We start from the raw sequence: 18,034 nt of genomic DNA, 5'->3' as shown, positions 1-18,034 counted from the left end.
CGTGTTTTTATCTCTTTAAATTATATTATGTTATTATATTATCGTGGTCGTGTTTTCAGCTGAACCACCCTCTGAGAGTCATCGACAGGATCGTCGGTCAGCTCATGAACGGACTCAAACAGATGAAACTGCACCGTTGTGTGAACATCATCATGGTGGGGGACCACGGTAACCGACACACCAAAGCCACGGGTTCACCTTAATGATCTCCAGCGTCTGGTACCAGTGCAGACCTGATGGGCCCAGGTAACTGGTGTGGTTGTGTTTTCAGGTATGGAGGAGGCCCACTGCGACCGCACCGAGTTCCTCAGTAACTACATGTCCAACATCGACGACATCATTCTCATCCCGGGGTCTTTAGGTCGGATACGCTCCAGATACCCCAACAACCTCAAATGTGAGTGTGTTCTAGTGTTTCTGTTCTTTACTGATACTGTTTATCAAGAACTGTTATCAAGAACTGGAAGGCGCTTTTACAGGTCGTCATCTTCATCGTCTTCGTTGTCTTTGTTGTCCTCATCGTCTTTATCGTTTTCGTGGTCTTCATCATCTTTGTTGTCTTCGTCATCCTTGTCGTCCTCGTCATCTTTGTTGTCTTCATCATCTTTGTTGTCTTCGTCATCCTTGTCGTCCTCGTCATCTTTGTTGTCTTCATCATCTTTGTTGTCTTCGTCATCCTTGTCGTCCTCGTCATCTTTGTTGTCTTCATCATCTTTGTTGTCTTCGTCATCCTTGTCGTCCTCGTCATCTTTGTTGTCTTCGTCATCTTTGTCGTCCTCATTGTCTATATCGTCTTCGTCGTCTTCATTGTCTTTATGGTCTTTGTCGTCTTTGTCATCTTCGTCGTCTTTGTCGTCTTTGTTGTCTTTGTTGTCTTTGTCGTCTTTGTCATTTTCGTCGTCTTTGTCATCGTCGTCATCTTCGTCGTCTTCATCGTCTGACGTCTTCATCGTCTGACGTCTTCGTCATCTTTATCATCTTTGTCGTCTTCGTTGTCTTTTTCATCTGTCATCTTCGTCATCTTTGTCGTCTTCGTCATCTTCATCGTCTTTGTCGTCTTTATCGTCTTCATCATCTTTGTCATCTTCATTGTCTTTGTCATATTTGTCGTCTTCGTCATCTTCGTCGTCTTCGTCGTCTTTGTCGTCTTTATCGTCTTTGTCATCTTCGTCGTCTTTGTCGTCTTTATCATCTTCGTCATCTTTGTTGTCTTTGTCGTCTTTGTCGTCTTTATTGTCTTCGTCATCTTCGTCGTCTTTATCGTCTTTATCATCTTTATCATCTTCGTCATCTTTGTCATCTTCGTCGTCTTTGTCGTCTTTATCGTCTTTATCGTCTTCATCGTCTTTGTCGTCTTTATCGTCTTTATCATCTTCGTCATCTTTGTCATCTTTGTCGTCTTTGTTGTCTTCATCTTCGTCATCTTTGTTATCTTCGTTGTCTTTGTCGTCTTTGTCATATTTGTCGTCTTTTTTGTCTTTGTTGTCTTCGTCATCTTCGTCGTCTTTGTCGTCTTTATCGTCTTTGTCATCTTCGTCGTCTTTGTCGTCTTTATCATCTTCGTCATCTTTGTCATCTTCGTTGTCTTTGTCGTCTTTGTCGTCTTTGTCGTCTTTATTGTCTTCGTCATCTTCGTCGTCTTTGTCGTCTTTATCGTCTTTATCATCTTCGTCATCTTTGTCATCTTTGTCGTCTTTGTTGTCTTCATCATCTTCGTCATCTTTGTTATCTTCGTTGTCTTTGTCGTCTTTGTCATATTTGTCGTCTTTTTTGTCTTTGTTGTCTTCGTCATCTTCGTCGTCTTTGTCGTCTTTATCGTCTTTGTCATCTTTGTCATCTTTGTCGTCTTTATCATCTTCGTCATCTTTGTCATCTTCGTTGTCTTTGTCGTCTTTGTCGTCTTTATCGTCTTCGTCATCTTCGTCGTCTTTGTCGTCTTTATCATCTTTATCATCTTCGTCATCTTTGTCATCTTCGTCGTCTTTATCGTCTTTATCATCTTTATCATCTTCGTCATCTTTGTCATCTTCGTCGTCTTTATCGTCTTTATCATCTTTATCATCTTCGTCATCTTTGTCATCTTCGTCATCTTTGTCATCTTCGTCGTCTTTATCGTCTTTATCATCTTTATCATCTTTGTCATCTTTGTCATCTTTGTTGTCTTTATCGTCTTTGTCATCTTCGTCGTCTTTGTCGTCTTTATCGTCTTTATCATCTTTGTCATCTTTGTCATCTTTGTCGTCTTTGTTGTCTTCATCATCTTCGTCATCTTTGTTATCTTCGTTGTCTTTGTCGTCTTTGTCATATTTGTCGTCTTTTTTGTCTTTGTTGTCTTCGTCATCTTCGTCGTCTTTGTCGTCTTTATCGTCTTTATCGTCTTTGTCATCTTCGTCGTCTTTGTCGTCTTTATCATCTTCGTCATCTTTGTCATCTTCGTTGTCTTTGTCGTCTTTATCGTCTTCGTCGTCTTTATCGTCTTTATCATCTTCGTCATCTTTGTCATCTTCGTCGTCTTTATCGTCTTTATCATCTTTATCATCTTCGTCATCTTTGTCATCTTCGTCGTCTTTATCGTCTTTGTCATCTTCGTCGTCTTTGTCGTCTTTATCGTCTTTATCATCTTCGTCATCTTTGTCGTCTTTGTTGTCTTCATCATCTTCGTCATCTTTGTTATCTTCGTTGTCTTTGTCGTCTTTGTCATATTTGTCGTCTTTTTTATCTTTGTTGTCTTCATCGTCTTTGTCGTCTTCGTTATTTTCGTTATCTTCGTCATCTTTATCATCTTTGTCGTCCTTGTTGTCTTCATTAGCAATTTTTTGAAACGTTGGATTCATTTAAAATTTTATCTGTATCTTCTGTGGGACAATGTCTACAAAGATTGTTCACAGTTTAGAGAAATGTTGATTTTTTTTTATTTTTGACGAATTTTTGAAATATAAAAAATTGACCTTTACTTATAATGGCCCATACTTTGATAGTTTATAAAGTGGAAGAACATGGCTAGAAATACCAATATAATTACTATTGAGCATTTGTATAACTTGTATAACTTTTTTAGAACTTGTTTTTAGAGGGACATTTTTTTCCAGTGTGGTTTAGACGAATGTGTTCTAAGTGCAGATTGTTCTAAAACATCACCCTGAACGTGTGTGTGTTTGTGAAGTCGTTGTGTTCCTACTCCTTTTGTACACTACCTCATACTGATCATGCCATTCACTGCTCTAAACACTGTTATTTTTCTATTTCTTTTATTTTTATCAGATGACCCGAAGGCTGTTGTTGCAAATCTAACAGTAAGTTCTGGTTTTACATGCAAAGTAGAAAAACCTGTGATGAACTCTATTTAAAATTAGCCCCAAAATTCACCCATGACCTACTGTGATCTTTGTATTAATGGGATCAGAACCTCTGTCATTTTTCTCAGTTCAAAATACCAGCTGCAGTCTCTTTTTGTTCCAGTGTAAAAAAGCTGATCAGCATTTTAAGCCGTACTTGAAGCAGCATCTGCCGAAGAGACTGCACTACGCCAACAACCGACGCATCGAAGACATTCATCTGCTGGTGGAGAGGAAGTGGCATGTGGCCAGGTACCGCAGCATCACTGAGACTTTCTGAGGTTTTATACCAGGTTTCATTCAACATGTGTCAGATGGTTCTAATTGTTTGTGCTGCTTCTTATCATGGGGTCAGAGGTCAAACTAAATATTGACTTTAACCTTTAGAACACATTTAGGCTACGTTCAGACAGCAGGTCTTAATGCACAATTTGGATTTTTTGGTGAAATCTGATTTTTTTGTGTGTGTGCTCGTTCATATTACACATTAAATGCGACTTCTATCAGTTTTGAGTATGAACCGAATGCGACTTTGAAGTGACCAAAAGTGTACAAAAGAGGTCCTGATGTAAAACGTGACCATACAGGTGCACCATGGAACGCAGAATTGTGACGTGTGGTGCATTTCAATGATGTAAAGGTCGGATAAATGTGACCTGGCCGTTCAGACTGAAGTCCGTATATGATTTAGGACCACATATGAAAGTGGCCTGGGTCGGATTTGAAAAAATCGGATTTGTGCTGTTCAAACTGTCTTTAACAGATCGGATACAGGCCACATATGGACACATTCGCCAACAGTTTGAATGTAGCCTTAGTTCAGTTTTTTGTGTATCTTTTAAGGCTGTGCACTTACTGTATTTCCTGCATTTTCTCATTGTATCTGAAGGAAAGAGAATGAGAAATAAATATATTTGCTCATTTCACCAGCCCCCCCCCACCCCCCACCCCAAAAAAAAAAACATAGATAAAGGTGGAATAACACTTAAGCACAGAACAGTACATTTTTTCCCCTTATCAGAAAAAGACAATGTTCCTAATAAGTTGTTTATACTGCACATGATAATGAATATTCCACTGATATTGTTTCCGTGCATGTGTGCATACGCAAATCAACATGGTGCTAATTACGTAAAAATGTGGAAAAATACAACTGCAGTTAATTTTTTAGTAAATAAACAAAAAAGACAAACTCCTTAGATCACCAGAAAAATGTCAGCACTGTGACATTTGTATATAATGATTTCCAAACCTTTCATAATGTGGTACTGAGATAAGATAAGATAAGATAAGATAAGATAAGATAAGATAAGATAAGATAAGATAAGAAAAGATGTTATTTAAGAAGAAGAGCTGGAGGAGGTGTCTGGGGAGAGGGAAGTCTGGGCATCCCTGCTTAGACTGTTACCCCCGCGACCCGGCCCCGGATAAAGCGGAGGATAATGGATGGATGGATGGATGGATGGATGGATGGATGGATGGATGGATGGATGGAAGATGTTATTTATCCCACCATGGGGAAATTTCACAGTTAACAGCAGCAACAAGTAATTGCAGAGAGAAAGACAGGCAGAAAAAAAACACATAAGTGAAAATGAAAAATGTGAAGAGAAAAATAAGAAATTTAAGAAATTGTAAGAACATTTGTCCAATCAGGTTTCAGCATCATGTGTTGCCGGGTAAAATAAATCTACCTTAAGGCCTTCAGCAGCAACAGTTCAGCCTCTGGAGCTTCAAAGATAAGATACGATAAGATAAGATAAGATTAGATAAAATAAAATAAAATAAAATAAGATAAGATAAGGAAAGATAAGAAAAGAAAAGATAAGATTAGATAAAATAAGATTAGATAAGGTAAGATAAGATTAAATAAGATAAAATAAGATTAGATAAAATTAGATTAGATAAAATAAGATAAGATAAGATAAGATAAGGATAAAGTGCAAGAAAATGTGCCTGCATAAATATAATGCAAAAAAAAACCCAAAACACTAATAGTATTAAAACTCTACAGGCTATATACATGTTTACAGAAGTAGAATACATATGCATATTCTGGATCTGCTGTCTATATGTCCAAAGTGTAATCCTAAAATACTGGATTACTCCACATACTACCTGGAAAATACCTTATACAGAATAAGGCCTAAATCGACACATGCTGTGTATATAAACTGTTGTCATATGGTATGGAGGATAACAGTGGTGTATTAGAATGAGTGTAATATGGTATAGAGTTGTGGAAAAAATTATTAGACCATCAAAAGTCATCAAAAACTATGGTTATGTAATCCAGTACTAACTCCTGTGTGTATCATGTGACTAAAACAGACAGAAAAGAAAACATAGAATGCCTAAAAGCACTGTTTTTGTCAGTACAGTGTCATAGATATTGACGTAAGAACTGAAGTGATTTTGGTTTTTATCAAGAAAACATGTTAAATGCATAGATATCAGCTCTGAAATTAAACTACTATGAGCTGTTTTTGTTGTTTTCATTATATTTATCCAAAGAAAATGTACCTTTAGTTGTACTAGGCATTAAAATGAACAAGAAATTGAAGAAAACAAGGGTGGTCTAATAATTTTTTCCGCGACTGTAAATTCATCTCACATTATGTTTTTGATGGAAAGGATTGGACATGTATCACAGTACGAGTCCGAACCTGACATGTTGTTGTAAGACGTGCCTCTCAGCTGTAGGTTTGTGTCGACGCAGTTCAGTTGAGGCTTTGTCCTTCACATCTTGCTTTACTTAAAAACAGATTTTGTGTCAACACAGGCTTCTATCTTTAACACGTGTAGCGCTCAAAGTTTGTACCAAGTCCCGTCCTGAGCCCCGGTCAAATGCAAACTCCACACCTTTACCAGAATGCGGCTGCTGAAACGTTAATGATATGCTAAAACCAGCTCTGACAGCGTTTGATGTAGAGCAGTGAAAGGTCCGCAGCAGTGATTCAGTGACAAAGTAAACCATGAAGTCATCAGGACTGAAAGGGAAAACAAACCGCCACCGCTCGCCAAAAAAACGTCCACGTTCGTGTCTGTTTGGGTTGGTCGCTGAACTGTGGGAGACTTACAATCGCACACAGACTCACACAGCTCTGCCAAATGAAAGAGACCTTTGAGGTTTGTGTGCGGCGCAGATGGACAGACGGGTTAAACGTTGGCACCAGAGGGTGTCGAGAGTTCACACATAAACACACACACACACACACACACCAGGCAGTGTCTGCTTAAGCCTTTCATGCATGAATTATGAGAACCTTGGACAATATTTTTTTCTTGAGTGTTTTTATTCCTCTTTAGGCATGAAAAAAACAATGCAATTGATGTTTTTGGGTTTTTGGTTTTTTTTTTACTTATTTTTCGTGGAGTTACAAAAATGTCCACTCAGCTGGACACCATGCATTTAAGTTTTGAAGCAAAGAAACATTTATTTAACCCTTTCATGCACAGTGGTCACTCCAGAGGACACCTGACACCTGACATGTCAGGTTCATGCTGATTTTAAGGTGCTTTTATTGACTTATAAAATTTGAAATGGAGCGGCACCTTCTTACTTGACAGAGCTGGTTAGACTGTGTGCACCTTCTCGTGCTCTTCGCTCTCAAGGATCTGTCCTCCTGACTGTGCCTAAAGTCAGGAGAAAGACTGTGGGTGAGCCAGCCTTTTGTTTCCGTGCACCAACACTTTGGAACAGTCTTCCTCTGGACATAAGGCAGGCATGTTCTGTGGATGTTTTTAAAGCAAAGCTCAAGACCCACTTGTTTACTCTGTGTTATAAGTCGTGATGTGCTTTTACTGTTAATGTTTTTAGCTTTTATGTTTTATTGTTTTATTGTGATTGATTTTATATCTGTACAGCACTTTGATTGAAAGCGCTTTACAAATAAATTATTATTATTATTATTATTATTATTATTATTATTATTATTATTACTCCGGTGGTCACTCCAGTGGACAGTTCTTCTCCAGCTGTTCTCTTGTATATTCATGGATTTGTTGTTTTAGTTCCATTTCAGCCACCACAGTGGACACTAATGCACCATCCTATAATAATACACTGACATTCAGGCCATTACTGCAACTTTACTGTTCTTGATAAACCTGATCTGCACTAACATGTTTGAGTCTAAATCAATTGCTTATTATTATTATTATTGCTTATTATTATAACCCCAAAACTTTTTGCTTCAGAAAACTGTTAATTACAGTCTAATAACAATTAGCAATTGATTTAGACTCAAACATGTCAGTGCAGATCAGGTTTATCAAGAGCAGGAACGTTACAGTACTGGTCTAAATGTCAGTGTTTGGGATGGTGCATTAGTGTCCACTGTGTCGGCTGATCTGGAACTAAAACAACCAAACCCATGAATATACAAGAGAACAGCTGGAGAAGAACTGTCCACTGGAGTGACCATTGGAGTGACCACTGTGCATGAAGGGGTTAAATCCCAAACCCACCAACAGTTCGCACCAAATGAAACCGAGTTTGTCTCATTTCCCTGTCAACTAGTCATTTACATTTTTAACATGCTTGTGGCTTCACCCCCTCCACGTGCGCGCACACACACACACACACACACACACACACACACACACACACACACACACACACTGAGGCGCATACATCCAGACATATAACTGGAAGTAGTGTTTTAATGGACACTTAATAAAAAGTGGCTGTTTTTCCATTAGACGACTGTGGTGTGAGTTTGTGTGAAGGGGCGGTTGTTGTGAACGCAGTGGGCACAGGCAGGACGCTGCAGTCATGAAGGACTTATCACACACTTTAAACATTCATTTAAACGCCTTAAACAGGTTTTTAAGACGCCGACAATTTCCTGCAGAGTTCCAGCTTGGTGGTGTTGCTGATGGTTGATTCATACTGAACTCATGCAGTCGTTTACTTCTGCAGATTCACAGATACTGTCGTGTTCTGTGCAGTTTCAGCAGAAGGACGTGTGGTGTTTGTAACCATGTTCATGTGTTCTACTTCACAGATACATGCACTGAGAAACAATGATTATTATTATTACTGTTATTATTTCAGGGTGGAAGTGGTTAGCACTGATGCTTTAGAGCTGCCCCCCCACCCCCACCCCCCAATCCCAACAAAACTGTAACAAGGGTTCAAGTATAACGTTTATAGAAAGAAGCATAAATATTATAACCATTCATTTTGCTTTTCTTTGAATAATTTATTGTGAAAATTAAAAACAAAAAAAATATTTTTGCTTGATATCTTATCTTATCTTGTCTTGTCTTATCTTATGTTATCTTATGTTATCTTATCTTAGCTTAGTTTAGCTTAGTTTATCTTGTCTTATCTTATCTCAGTAATTCTGTTTTTTTTTTTGGAGGGGGCGGGGGCTTGTGTGTTTACTGTAGTTTGTGACAAATAGACCCCATTTCTGATGAGAACTCCCCTATTCTTGCTCATTATAAAAGGTTTGGATAACAATATAAACACATGTTGTAGTCCTGATATTTTCATGAACACAGATAGCTAAAAGACTGATAGAGGGGGTTTGTCTTTGTGTAAAAAAAAATGAGGCTGATCTCATGAAATCACATTGTATGTCACACCAGTTCCTATGGCATTCCATGTGCTATACATTTGCATTTTTCATTCTTTCATGTGTTATTCAACACCCAGAGGTGGGTAATCCCAGCTCCATAGAGCAAAAGTCCTGCCATGTATTTGTTCCAACCACTCACTGAACCAGCCAAGTTTGATGAGCACAACTCCTCATCCAGGTAGATGAAGGGATAATTAATGGAATCACCTGTGTCAAGTGAACAGGTAGAACCAATTCATGGCAGGATTTTTACTCTATGGAGCTGGGATTACCCACCTCTATCAACACCATTTGATCGCGTGTCAATTTATGCCAAGATCTCCAGTTCACATTACCCCAACCCTCCGTGTGTGGTATTTGACGCTGTGTAAACATATGTAATGCGTACAGACAACACACCAGTTAAAAGTGTCGTATATATTTCCACAAGTTGTGATACATGTTGAAAAAAGGAAACTACATAATTAACTGCAGTTCTTTTTTACGTATTTTTACATGATTAGCAACATGTTGATGAGTGTATGCACACATGCATGGAAACAGTAATATCAGTGGAATATTCATTATCATGTGCACTATGAACAACTTATTTGGAACGTTGTATTTTTCTGATTAAGGGGAAAACAGTTCTGTGCTTAAGTCTTATAAGTCTTATTCCACCTTTTTCTCTGTTGTTGTTTTTTTTTTTTTTTGGTGTGGGGGGGGCGGTGAGTAAACACTTATTTCACATTCTCTTTTCTTCAGATACAACAAGAAAATACAGGAAATAAGTGCACAGCCTTAAAAGATACACAAAAACTGAACTAAATGTGTTGAAAAGGTTAAAGTCACTCTTTAGTGTGACCTCTGACCTTTGACCTTCGAATGTGCTTTAATAAAATGTTATAACAGGAGAGTCCCTGAAGGGAAGAGACATTGTGGCTTTTCTGGTGACCATGGATACGACAATAAGATCAACAGCATGCAGGTACCATCTGCACTCCTACAGTCCTCTAATTTAACTTACAGGCTGACGTACACATTTATTAGAACAAATGTTCCAACTGTTCTGTCTTTAAAGGACTGTCTGCTGCAGAAGTACTGTTTAGTTCCAGCTGTGTGTGCTTTTAGAAGTGGACTGACGTTATCTATCTATCTATCTATCTATCTATCTATCTATCTATCTATCTATCTATCTATCTATCTATCTATCTATCTATCTATCGTTCTATCTATCGTTCTATCTATCGTTCTATCTATCGTTCTATCTATCTATCTATCTATCTATCGTTCTATCTATCTATCTATCGTTCTATCGTTCTATCGTTCTATCTATCTATCGTTCTATCTATCTATCGTTCTATCGTTCTATCTATCGCTCTATCTATCTATCGTTCTATCTATCGTTCTATCGATCGTTCTATCGTTCTATCTATCGTTCTATCGTTCTTTCTTATTTTGCTCTGTTGTTTATTTGACTGTGTTGTAAATCCTATACAACACTACAATACTTTTAACCATACTTTAGGCATATGTTTATATTTTTTATGTTTATTTTCACATTTTTATTTTTAGTTTCTCACTGTTTTACATTGATATTCTATATTTTACATACTTAATTAAAAGATTGCCAGATTATAAATAGAAGAACATGATGAAATATCAACAACTACCTTTTATTAATAACAATCTCTCTCTCTCTCTTTTTCATTTCCAGACCATTTTCTTAGGGTACGGACCTACATTTAAGTTCAGGACTAAAGTTCCAGCCTTTGAAAACATCGAACTCTACAACGTCATGTGTGGTAAGGCTTTCATTCCATCCTTCCACTGAGTGTTTAGCTGCAGATTTTGAACTCTACTACACATGGAACCTGCTTTCACCTCAGATCTGCTGGGTCTGAAACCGGCCCCCAACAACGGGACCCACGGCAGTCTGAACCACCTGCTGAGGAACCCCCCCTTCAGACCCCCCGTGCCGGAGGAGGTCTCCAGACCCACAGCCTCCGGCCTCGTTCCCGGGGGGATGGACGACCTGGGCTGCAGCTGCGATGACAAGGTCAGCCACGATGGGCGGATGGCAGACCTGGGACCAGCCGCATGTAGACCACAGGTGTCAAACATGAGGCCCGGGGGCCAAATCCAGCCCACCAAAGGGTCCAGTCCGGTCCCTGGAATGAATGTGTGAAATGCAAAATTCAAGTTCCACATACAGACCAATTAGATCTCAAGTGGGTCAGATCAGTAAAATAGTATCATAATATCCTATAAATAATAACAACTGCAGATTTTATCTTTGTTTTAGTGAAAAAAAGTAAAACTAGAAGCACTCGGAGAGCGCAGACCTCCGCCAAGGCTGATCAGTGGACCCCCCCTGGGCCCCCCCACGCCAAGGAGGTTACGTTTTTGCCAGGGTTTGTTTGTTTGTCTGTCTGTTTGTCTGTCCGTTAGTGTGCAACATAACTCAAAAAGTTATGGACAGATTTTGATGAAATTTTGTGGTCTGCGCGCCCCCCCCCCGATCACCACCAAAATTTAATCATTTCTTCCTTATCCCATTTCCAACAAACCCTGAAAATTTCATTAAAATCTGTCCATAACTTTTTGAGTTATGTTGCACACTAACGGACAGACAAACAGACAAACCCTGGCAAAAACATAACCTCCTTGGCGGAGGTAATTATATGAAAATGTTTACATTAACAAACTATCCTTTGACAAAAAATGTGAATAACCTGAACAAATATGAACAACCTGAAATGTCTTAAGAGAAGTAAATGCAATTTTACCAATATTTTACCTGGTATATATATGTTTTGTGTATTTGTAATTGTAATGTAAGTTGTAACGCACATGTGTAAATGATAAACTGCGGCAGAATATTGTTAAAATTGCATTTGTTTTTCTTAAGACATTTCAAGTTGTTCATGTTATTCAGATTTTTAAGGAAACGTTGTAGATGTAAACATTATCATAATGTCATTTTACTTTTTTCACTGTTATTCTACTGGTCCGGCCCACCTGAGACCATATTAGGGTGAATATGGAACTGAACTAAAATGAGTTTGACACCCCTGCACTAAGAGAGTAACAATAATTTTAATTCAGGTTCTACATTCAGACCAATAGAATACTATCGTAACAACCTATAAATACAAACAAGTCCACTAGTCCATTTTTCTATGTAAATGTAAATATATTCATGTACTTTTACTGTTTACACGACAACAAACTATCATTTCGCAAAAAACGTGAATAACCAGAACAAATATTAACACCCTGAAATGTCTTAAGTGCAATTTTAACAATATTCTGCCTGTTATTAAATGTTTTGTGTTTGTAGATCCACTGTGATCTGTAAATTGTAATGTACATAGAGACATAATATTGTTAAAACTGCACTTATTTTTCATGTTATTGTCCTTATTTTAGAGGATCATTTGTAGATGTGAACATTTTCATCGTGTAATTTTACTTTTTTCGCTCTAAAACATAGAGAAAAGTTTGGAGTTGACATTATTTATGTATTATGATGTTATTATTTTACTGCAGATCATATTTGGCTGAATGTGGCCCCTGAACTAAAATGACTTTGACAGCCCTGCTGTAGACGGACACATTAGTGTTTAGGACATGGACATTCAGTTTACTGATGGTGATGATGTGTGTACTGGGGGGGGGGGGGGGGGGGGGTCATCAGATTGCCCAACCCTAACATGAGTGAAACCAGGTTTATTCATGTGTCCCTGTTCATGTTCTGCAGCGGTTTAACATTTAACCAGGTTCAGGTTTATCTAAAATACATTCTACAGGCGTCAACAAACTGCACTTATGCACTTTAACCATGATAATCAGTGAACACTAAAAAAGCTTTGGAGAAAAACTGCGTCTTTGTGTCCGATTAAGTGGTCATTTTTGTGAAATTATACTAAACACAGCAGATTTAAAGGGGTCGTATTTTGCTAAACCCACTTTTATTAGTCTTTGGTTCATTTATTTGTGTACTAATAGTTCCAAAAGTTTGAATTTGGACCCTCCAGGTGCTGCAAAGCTATCTTTATATTCATTTTGGCAAAAATTGATTGGATTTCTACAACCCGTTTTAATTCCTGAAAAAATGTTTATTTTCTTTGATGGTGAAATACATTATTTTATTACACTTATAACTTGTTTTATTTCCCTGTTGATTTTTTTCTTCTTCATTGAAAATATATAGGTATACAAAACAGAGAAATTTTGAACAAGCATCAAGATGTCAAAAGGAAAAAGCATCCAAACAAATAAATTAAAATAATGCAAAGACTTACAGACACAAAGAATAGACAAATAATAATAATAATGATAAAGAGTTAAAATATAAAAATCTAACAAAAATAAATAAATAAATAAATAAATAAATAAATAAATAAATAAATAAATAAATAAATAAATAAATACATCAGAGAGTAAGTTCAGTCCATTTTAAAGAATTCTTTAAAAATTTTAATTCCTGTTTAATTTGTTATGTTTTATAACTAGTTATCTTGAGAGGGATGGAGGCCTGGGGTCAGTGTTAGGACGCGGGGGGGGCGTCCAGAGGTAGTACTGAGGAAGGGGTCGGTTTGGGACCAGGTCTTAGAGACCGGGTCATGGAGATAAAAAAAAACAAAACAAAAAAAAAAACAAGTGGATGTAGAAGAATGAAGTTTCCCATTTTAGACAACATTCATGGTCATTCAGGTCTGTAGAGCTGAAACCCACTTTTATTAGTCTTTGGTTTAATTATTTGTGTATTTGGACCCTAATAGTTAAAAAAAAAAAGCTTGAATTTGAACCCTCCAGATGCTGCAAAGCTATCTTTATATTCATTTTGGCAAAAATTGATTGGATTTCTACAACCTGTTTTAATTCCTGCAATTTTTTTTTTTTTTCTTGGATGGTGAAATACATTATTTTATTACACTTATAACTTGTTTTATTTCCCTGTTGATTTTTTTCTTCTTCATTGAAAATATATAGGTATACAAAACAGAGAAATTTTGAACAAGCATCAAGATGTCAAAAGGAAAAAGCATCCGAACAGATAAATTAAAATAATGCAGAGACTTACAGACACAAAGGAGAATAGACAAATAATAATAATAATAATAATAAAGAGTTAAAATATAAAAATCTAACAAAAATAAATAAATACATCAGAGAGTAAGTTCAGTCCATTTTAAAGAATTCTTTATAAATTTTAATTCCTGTTTAATTTGTTACATTTTATAACTGGATACATTGAGAGGGATGGACTGAGGAAGGGGTCGGTTTAGGACCAGGTCTTAGAGACTGGGTCATGGAGATAAAAAAAAAACAAAACAAAACAAGTGACATGGAATATAGAAGAATAAAGTTTCCCATTTTAGACAACATTCATGGTCATTCAGGTCTGAAGCGCTGGCAAATGACATGAAAACACAAATGTACCGCACCGTTGTTTATACCATGATCATTTTAGTCCAAATTTTAGATGAGATTTTTGAGATTTAATCACCAAAACTGACCCTCGGTGCGTGACTTTGTAGAAAAATTGGCACTGCTGCATCACTCTGTCCTGTTAAACTTCAGAGTACTGTCCTGATTTCTCTATTAACAGGCTCATATTTCTCTAAACCCACTTTTATTAGTTTTTGGTTCGTTTATTTGTGTATTTGGACCCTAATAGTTAAAAAAAGTTTGAATTTGAACCCTCCAGATGCTGCAAACCTATCTTTATATTCATTTTGGCAAAAATTGAGATTTCTACAACCAGTTTTAATTCCTGCTTAATTTATTACGTCTGTAACTAGTTACGCCACATTTGCACATATAAGGACAAGACTTCTGACGAACATTTCTCCAAGTACGACATAACTGTCAGCAGCAGCGGGTGTAGTAAAAACTGAAAATATGTCCAAACTTCGGGTCGATTACCTAAAATGTTCAGTTGTTGGTTGAACGGGACAGAGCAGCAAAGACAACAACCTGGAGAGGGCGGGGCCTGAAGTGGCTCATGTGCATGTAACCCTCCGGTATCCCGTTCACCAAGGCTCTTACTGAACACCAAGTGTGTCTTTTTGGCACACTTATGGAATAATGTCAAAAAAAAATTTCATCCAGTTTGTTTTTAATTCTTTTACACTTTTTTCTATTTCATCAGCTTGAGCCATAAATAAAAATACCAAATACTCAATAATTGTCACATTTTTAACCCTTTAAATGCTGTGTTTGTAACGTAAACAAACTATTTTCTAAGATGCAAAAAACACAAAAAATAATTGTTTTTCAATATACTACATAAAAAGTGGATCACATATTAGATGTTTTCCTCCTGGCATATGTCAGTGATTAACTCCAACATTGGTTAATTTGCATTATTATTATTGGCGCTAAGTCAAATGTTCAAAATTTCTAGCATTTGTCACAAAGTGTGCATAAAATGCACACCTATAAATCAAACTATTAAATATTATATATTGATTTATTTTTCTGCACTAATTTGATTTTATTTTTGTAAATCCAGGTCAGTCCTAATCATACAGATCAAATGGAAGAAATAGTGCGTTTTAGGCACACTTGGCAGACAGATGCTAGTCTGGTCAGTTTCTTTTGTTTACAATGTGCACATTTTAGTTGGTGGACAGAATTTTAAAGATCATGCAAAAATGAACAACTTTTGAATTCTAACCTTATTTAAATTGTGAAAAATAATATGAAGTTTTTTAACACAAAGTGCAAAGTGAGCCTAAAAGGCGCACCTGGATACTGGAGGGTTAAAGGGCCAGCACTCAAAACCACCTTTCTGGTGTCATTAGTCAGAAATAGGGTTGAAGATGGACCTGTGGAGTTGAATGAATGAAGAATTCAGACCCAAGCAGAGCATTTACAGTTTATATAGACCACAGGGAAATGTTTTAAAATGCGTAATTCCATTTTTAAAAAGCAAAATATCACTCCTTTAAAGAAAGACCTCTGTACTTTTTGTACTAAAAGCCAAAGGCCACAGCACCTGAAGGGGATACATGTATATTTCTAGTTTCTACCATTTGCCTCCATCACATTCTCCTAAACTGATCTCTTTCTAATTTCTAAACTGATGCTGTTATTCTTCAGTGTGATGCTGCTCCTGATACAAAGACAACTTTCTGAGGAACTTAAATGCTGTTCTGGGACTTGCTTACCCGTCTAAAATGATGAATCACACAATATTCTTTTAATATTACTTCATAAATACCTGCTTTAAAACAGCGGTGCTCCGTCTTCCACGCAGACACCTCTACAGCTACTATAAATATTCCCCAAAAGTGCCAGTCAGCATGTTCTCAAACAGTTTCCTCTGTATCATAACCTCTTGGGTTTGACCTCATATTACAGCCCCCTCTCCTGTAATTACAGTCAAACAGGAATTATATGACACTTGATATATTCCCACAGGTCAAATTAGAGCCTAACAAAGTCCAATGATGTGGAACTAACCTGAATGTGCTGCTGCTGCTGCTGCTGCTGCTGGACGTCAGCCAGTCATTCACATACACCTCCACTGTGCACGGTCCTGTCACACTGCAGGGTTTGGTTTCATCTGGAGAATACTTTAGCATCTCCTGAGAAAGCAGCAGCCATGTATACAGCATCAAATTAGAAATACAGTCATGGAAAAAATTATTAGACCACCCTGGTTTTCTTCAGTTTCTTGTTCATTTTAATGCCTGGTCCAACTGAAGGTCCATTTGTTTGGAGAAATATAAAGATAACAACAAAAATAGCTCATAGTAGTTGAATTTCAGAGCTGATATCTATCCATTTAACATGTTTTATTGATAAAGTCACTTCAGTTCTTACATCAATAGCTATGGCATTATACTGACAAAAACAGTGCTTTTAGGCATTCCATGTTTTCTTTTCTGTCTGTTTTAGTCACATGATACACACAGGAGTTAGGACTGGATTGCAGAACCATTGTTTCTGATGACTTTTGATGGTCTAATAATTTTTTTTTGCGACTGCGCTGGAAAAAAATTCAAATCTTACCAAGTGTATTTTTTCTCATTTCTAGTCAAAATATCTCATCACACTTAAAATAAGACAGAATCACCTAATGCGGTGGTTTCCAGCCTTTTTTGGCTCATGACTCCATTTTAACATCATAAATTTCTGGCAACCCCAGACATTGAAAACTGAGACTTTTTTTTTTTTTTGGCTAAAATTAATCTGTTTTTGATCATGTATTAGTTTGCTATACTATGTTGCAAATAAACGTTAATTTTAGACACATTTAGTCTATATAATGTATATTATTGTGGACAGAGGCAGTAAATCCAGGTGTAGATTACTGCACAAAGGGAGAATTGGATTTTCTTTGGTCAGGATCTGTCCAGTCAGTCCAGCTGTGATTTACAAGGAGGACAATTAATACTGAACAAAGAAGAACTGAAACTATGAATTATGAAAGAGCTGCAGCATCTGAAACTGACCACAATGAACATTTAACACAAACAGAACCACAGTGCTGCAGTTTGTCATGTCTGTTATGGATTGGGATTGTCTCTGTCAACTCACCATATATTTTTTATTAGTAGCTACTTTTTTTTCACTTTTATCAATTTCTAGAAATTTTAGGCAAAAATTCTAGGAAATTTTAGAACTTATTTTTAGACAATAGATCCGGAAAATCTTATTTCAAGAAATCTTAACAAGAAAATTTTCACTTGTTCCACTGGCAGATTTTTTTACTTGAACTAAGCAAAAAAAAAAAAAGTTGAACTGAGCAAAAAAAAACCAAAACAAAACAATGGAACAAGTGAAAATTATCTTGGTAAGATTTCTTGAAATAAGATTTTCCAGATCTATTGTCTAAAAATCAGTTCTTATATCTCACTGAAAAGATGATAAGATAAGAAGATATTTGGACTAGAAATGAGAAAAAATGCACTTGGTAAGATTTATATTTTTGCAGTGCGTGTGTCTGAGTAGAAGTTATTCTTTGAGATATCACAGATGTAAGGGTGAATCCAGTTTGACAGGAAGATTTCCTCAGTCAGTCTGGAGTCTATCTTTGCTTTGAATGGAGGTTTTATACGTAAGAACAGACTGAACTGATGTGACTTTTTTAGCTGCTCACAGTCACATCAACCA

The 18,034-nt window shown here is 36.8% G+C and overlaps 1 protein-coding gene across 2 annotated transcripts in view; it reads left to right on the top strand.

The window, feature by feature from the left end:
* Window positions 1-18,034, top strand: part of enpp2 (ectonucleotide pyrophosphatase/phosphodiesterase 2) — an 80,482-nt gene that overhangs the window by 50,888 nt on the left and 11,560 nt on the right. For both annotated transcript variants that reach the window (XM_030156948.1, XM_030156947.1), the window contains exons 12-18: window positions 60-168; window positions 272-397; window positions 3,262-3,293; window positions 3,460-3,587; window positions 9,815-9,890; window positions 10,620-10,707; window positions 10,792-10,961. In XM_030156948.1, the coding sequence (XP_030012808.1) occupies window positions 60-168; window positions 272-397; window positions 3,262-3,293; window positions 3,460-3,587; window positions 9,815-9,890; window positions 10,620-10,707; window positions 10,792-10,961 (729 nt within the window). The remainder of the gene's footprint in view (window positions 1-59; window positions 169-271; window positions 398-3,261; window positions 3,294-3,459; window positions 3,588-9,814; window positions 9,891-10,619; window positions 10,708-10,791; window positions 10,962-18,034) is intronic.

Source organism: Sphaeramia orbicularis, chromosome 16 (assembly GCF_902148855.1).
Source record: "Sphaeramia orbicularis chromosome 16, fSphaOr1.1, whole genome shotgun sequence".
Taxonomy (NCBI): Eukaryota; Metazoa; Chordata; class Actinopteri; order Kurtiformes; family Apogonidae; genus Sphaeramia; species Sphaeramia orbicularis.
The sequence above is the reverse complement of the archived record's forward strand: the minus strand, read 5'-3'. Positions and strand labels throughout refer to the sequence as shown.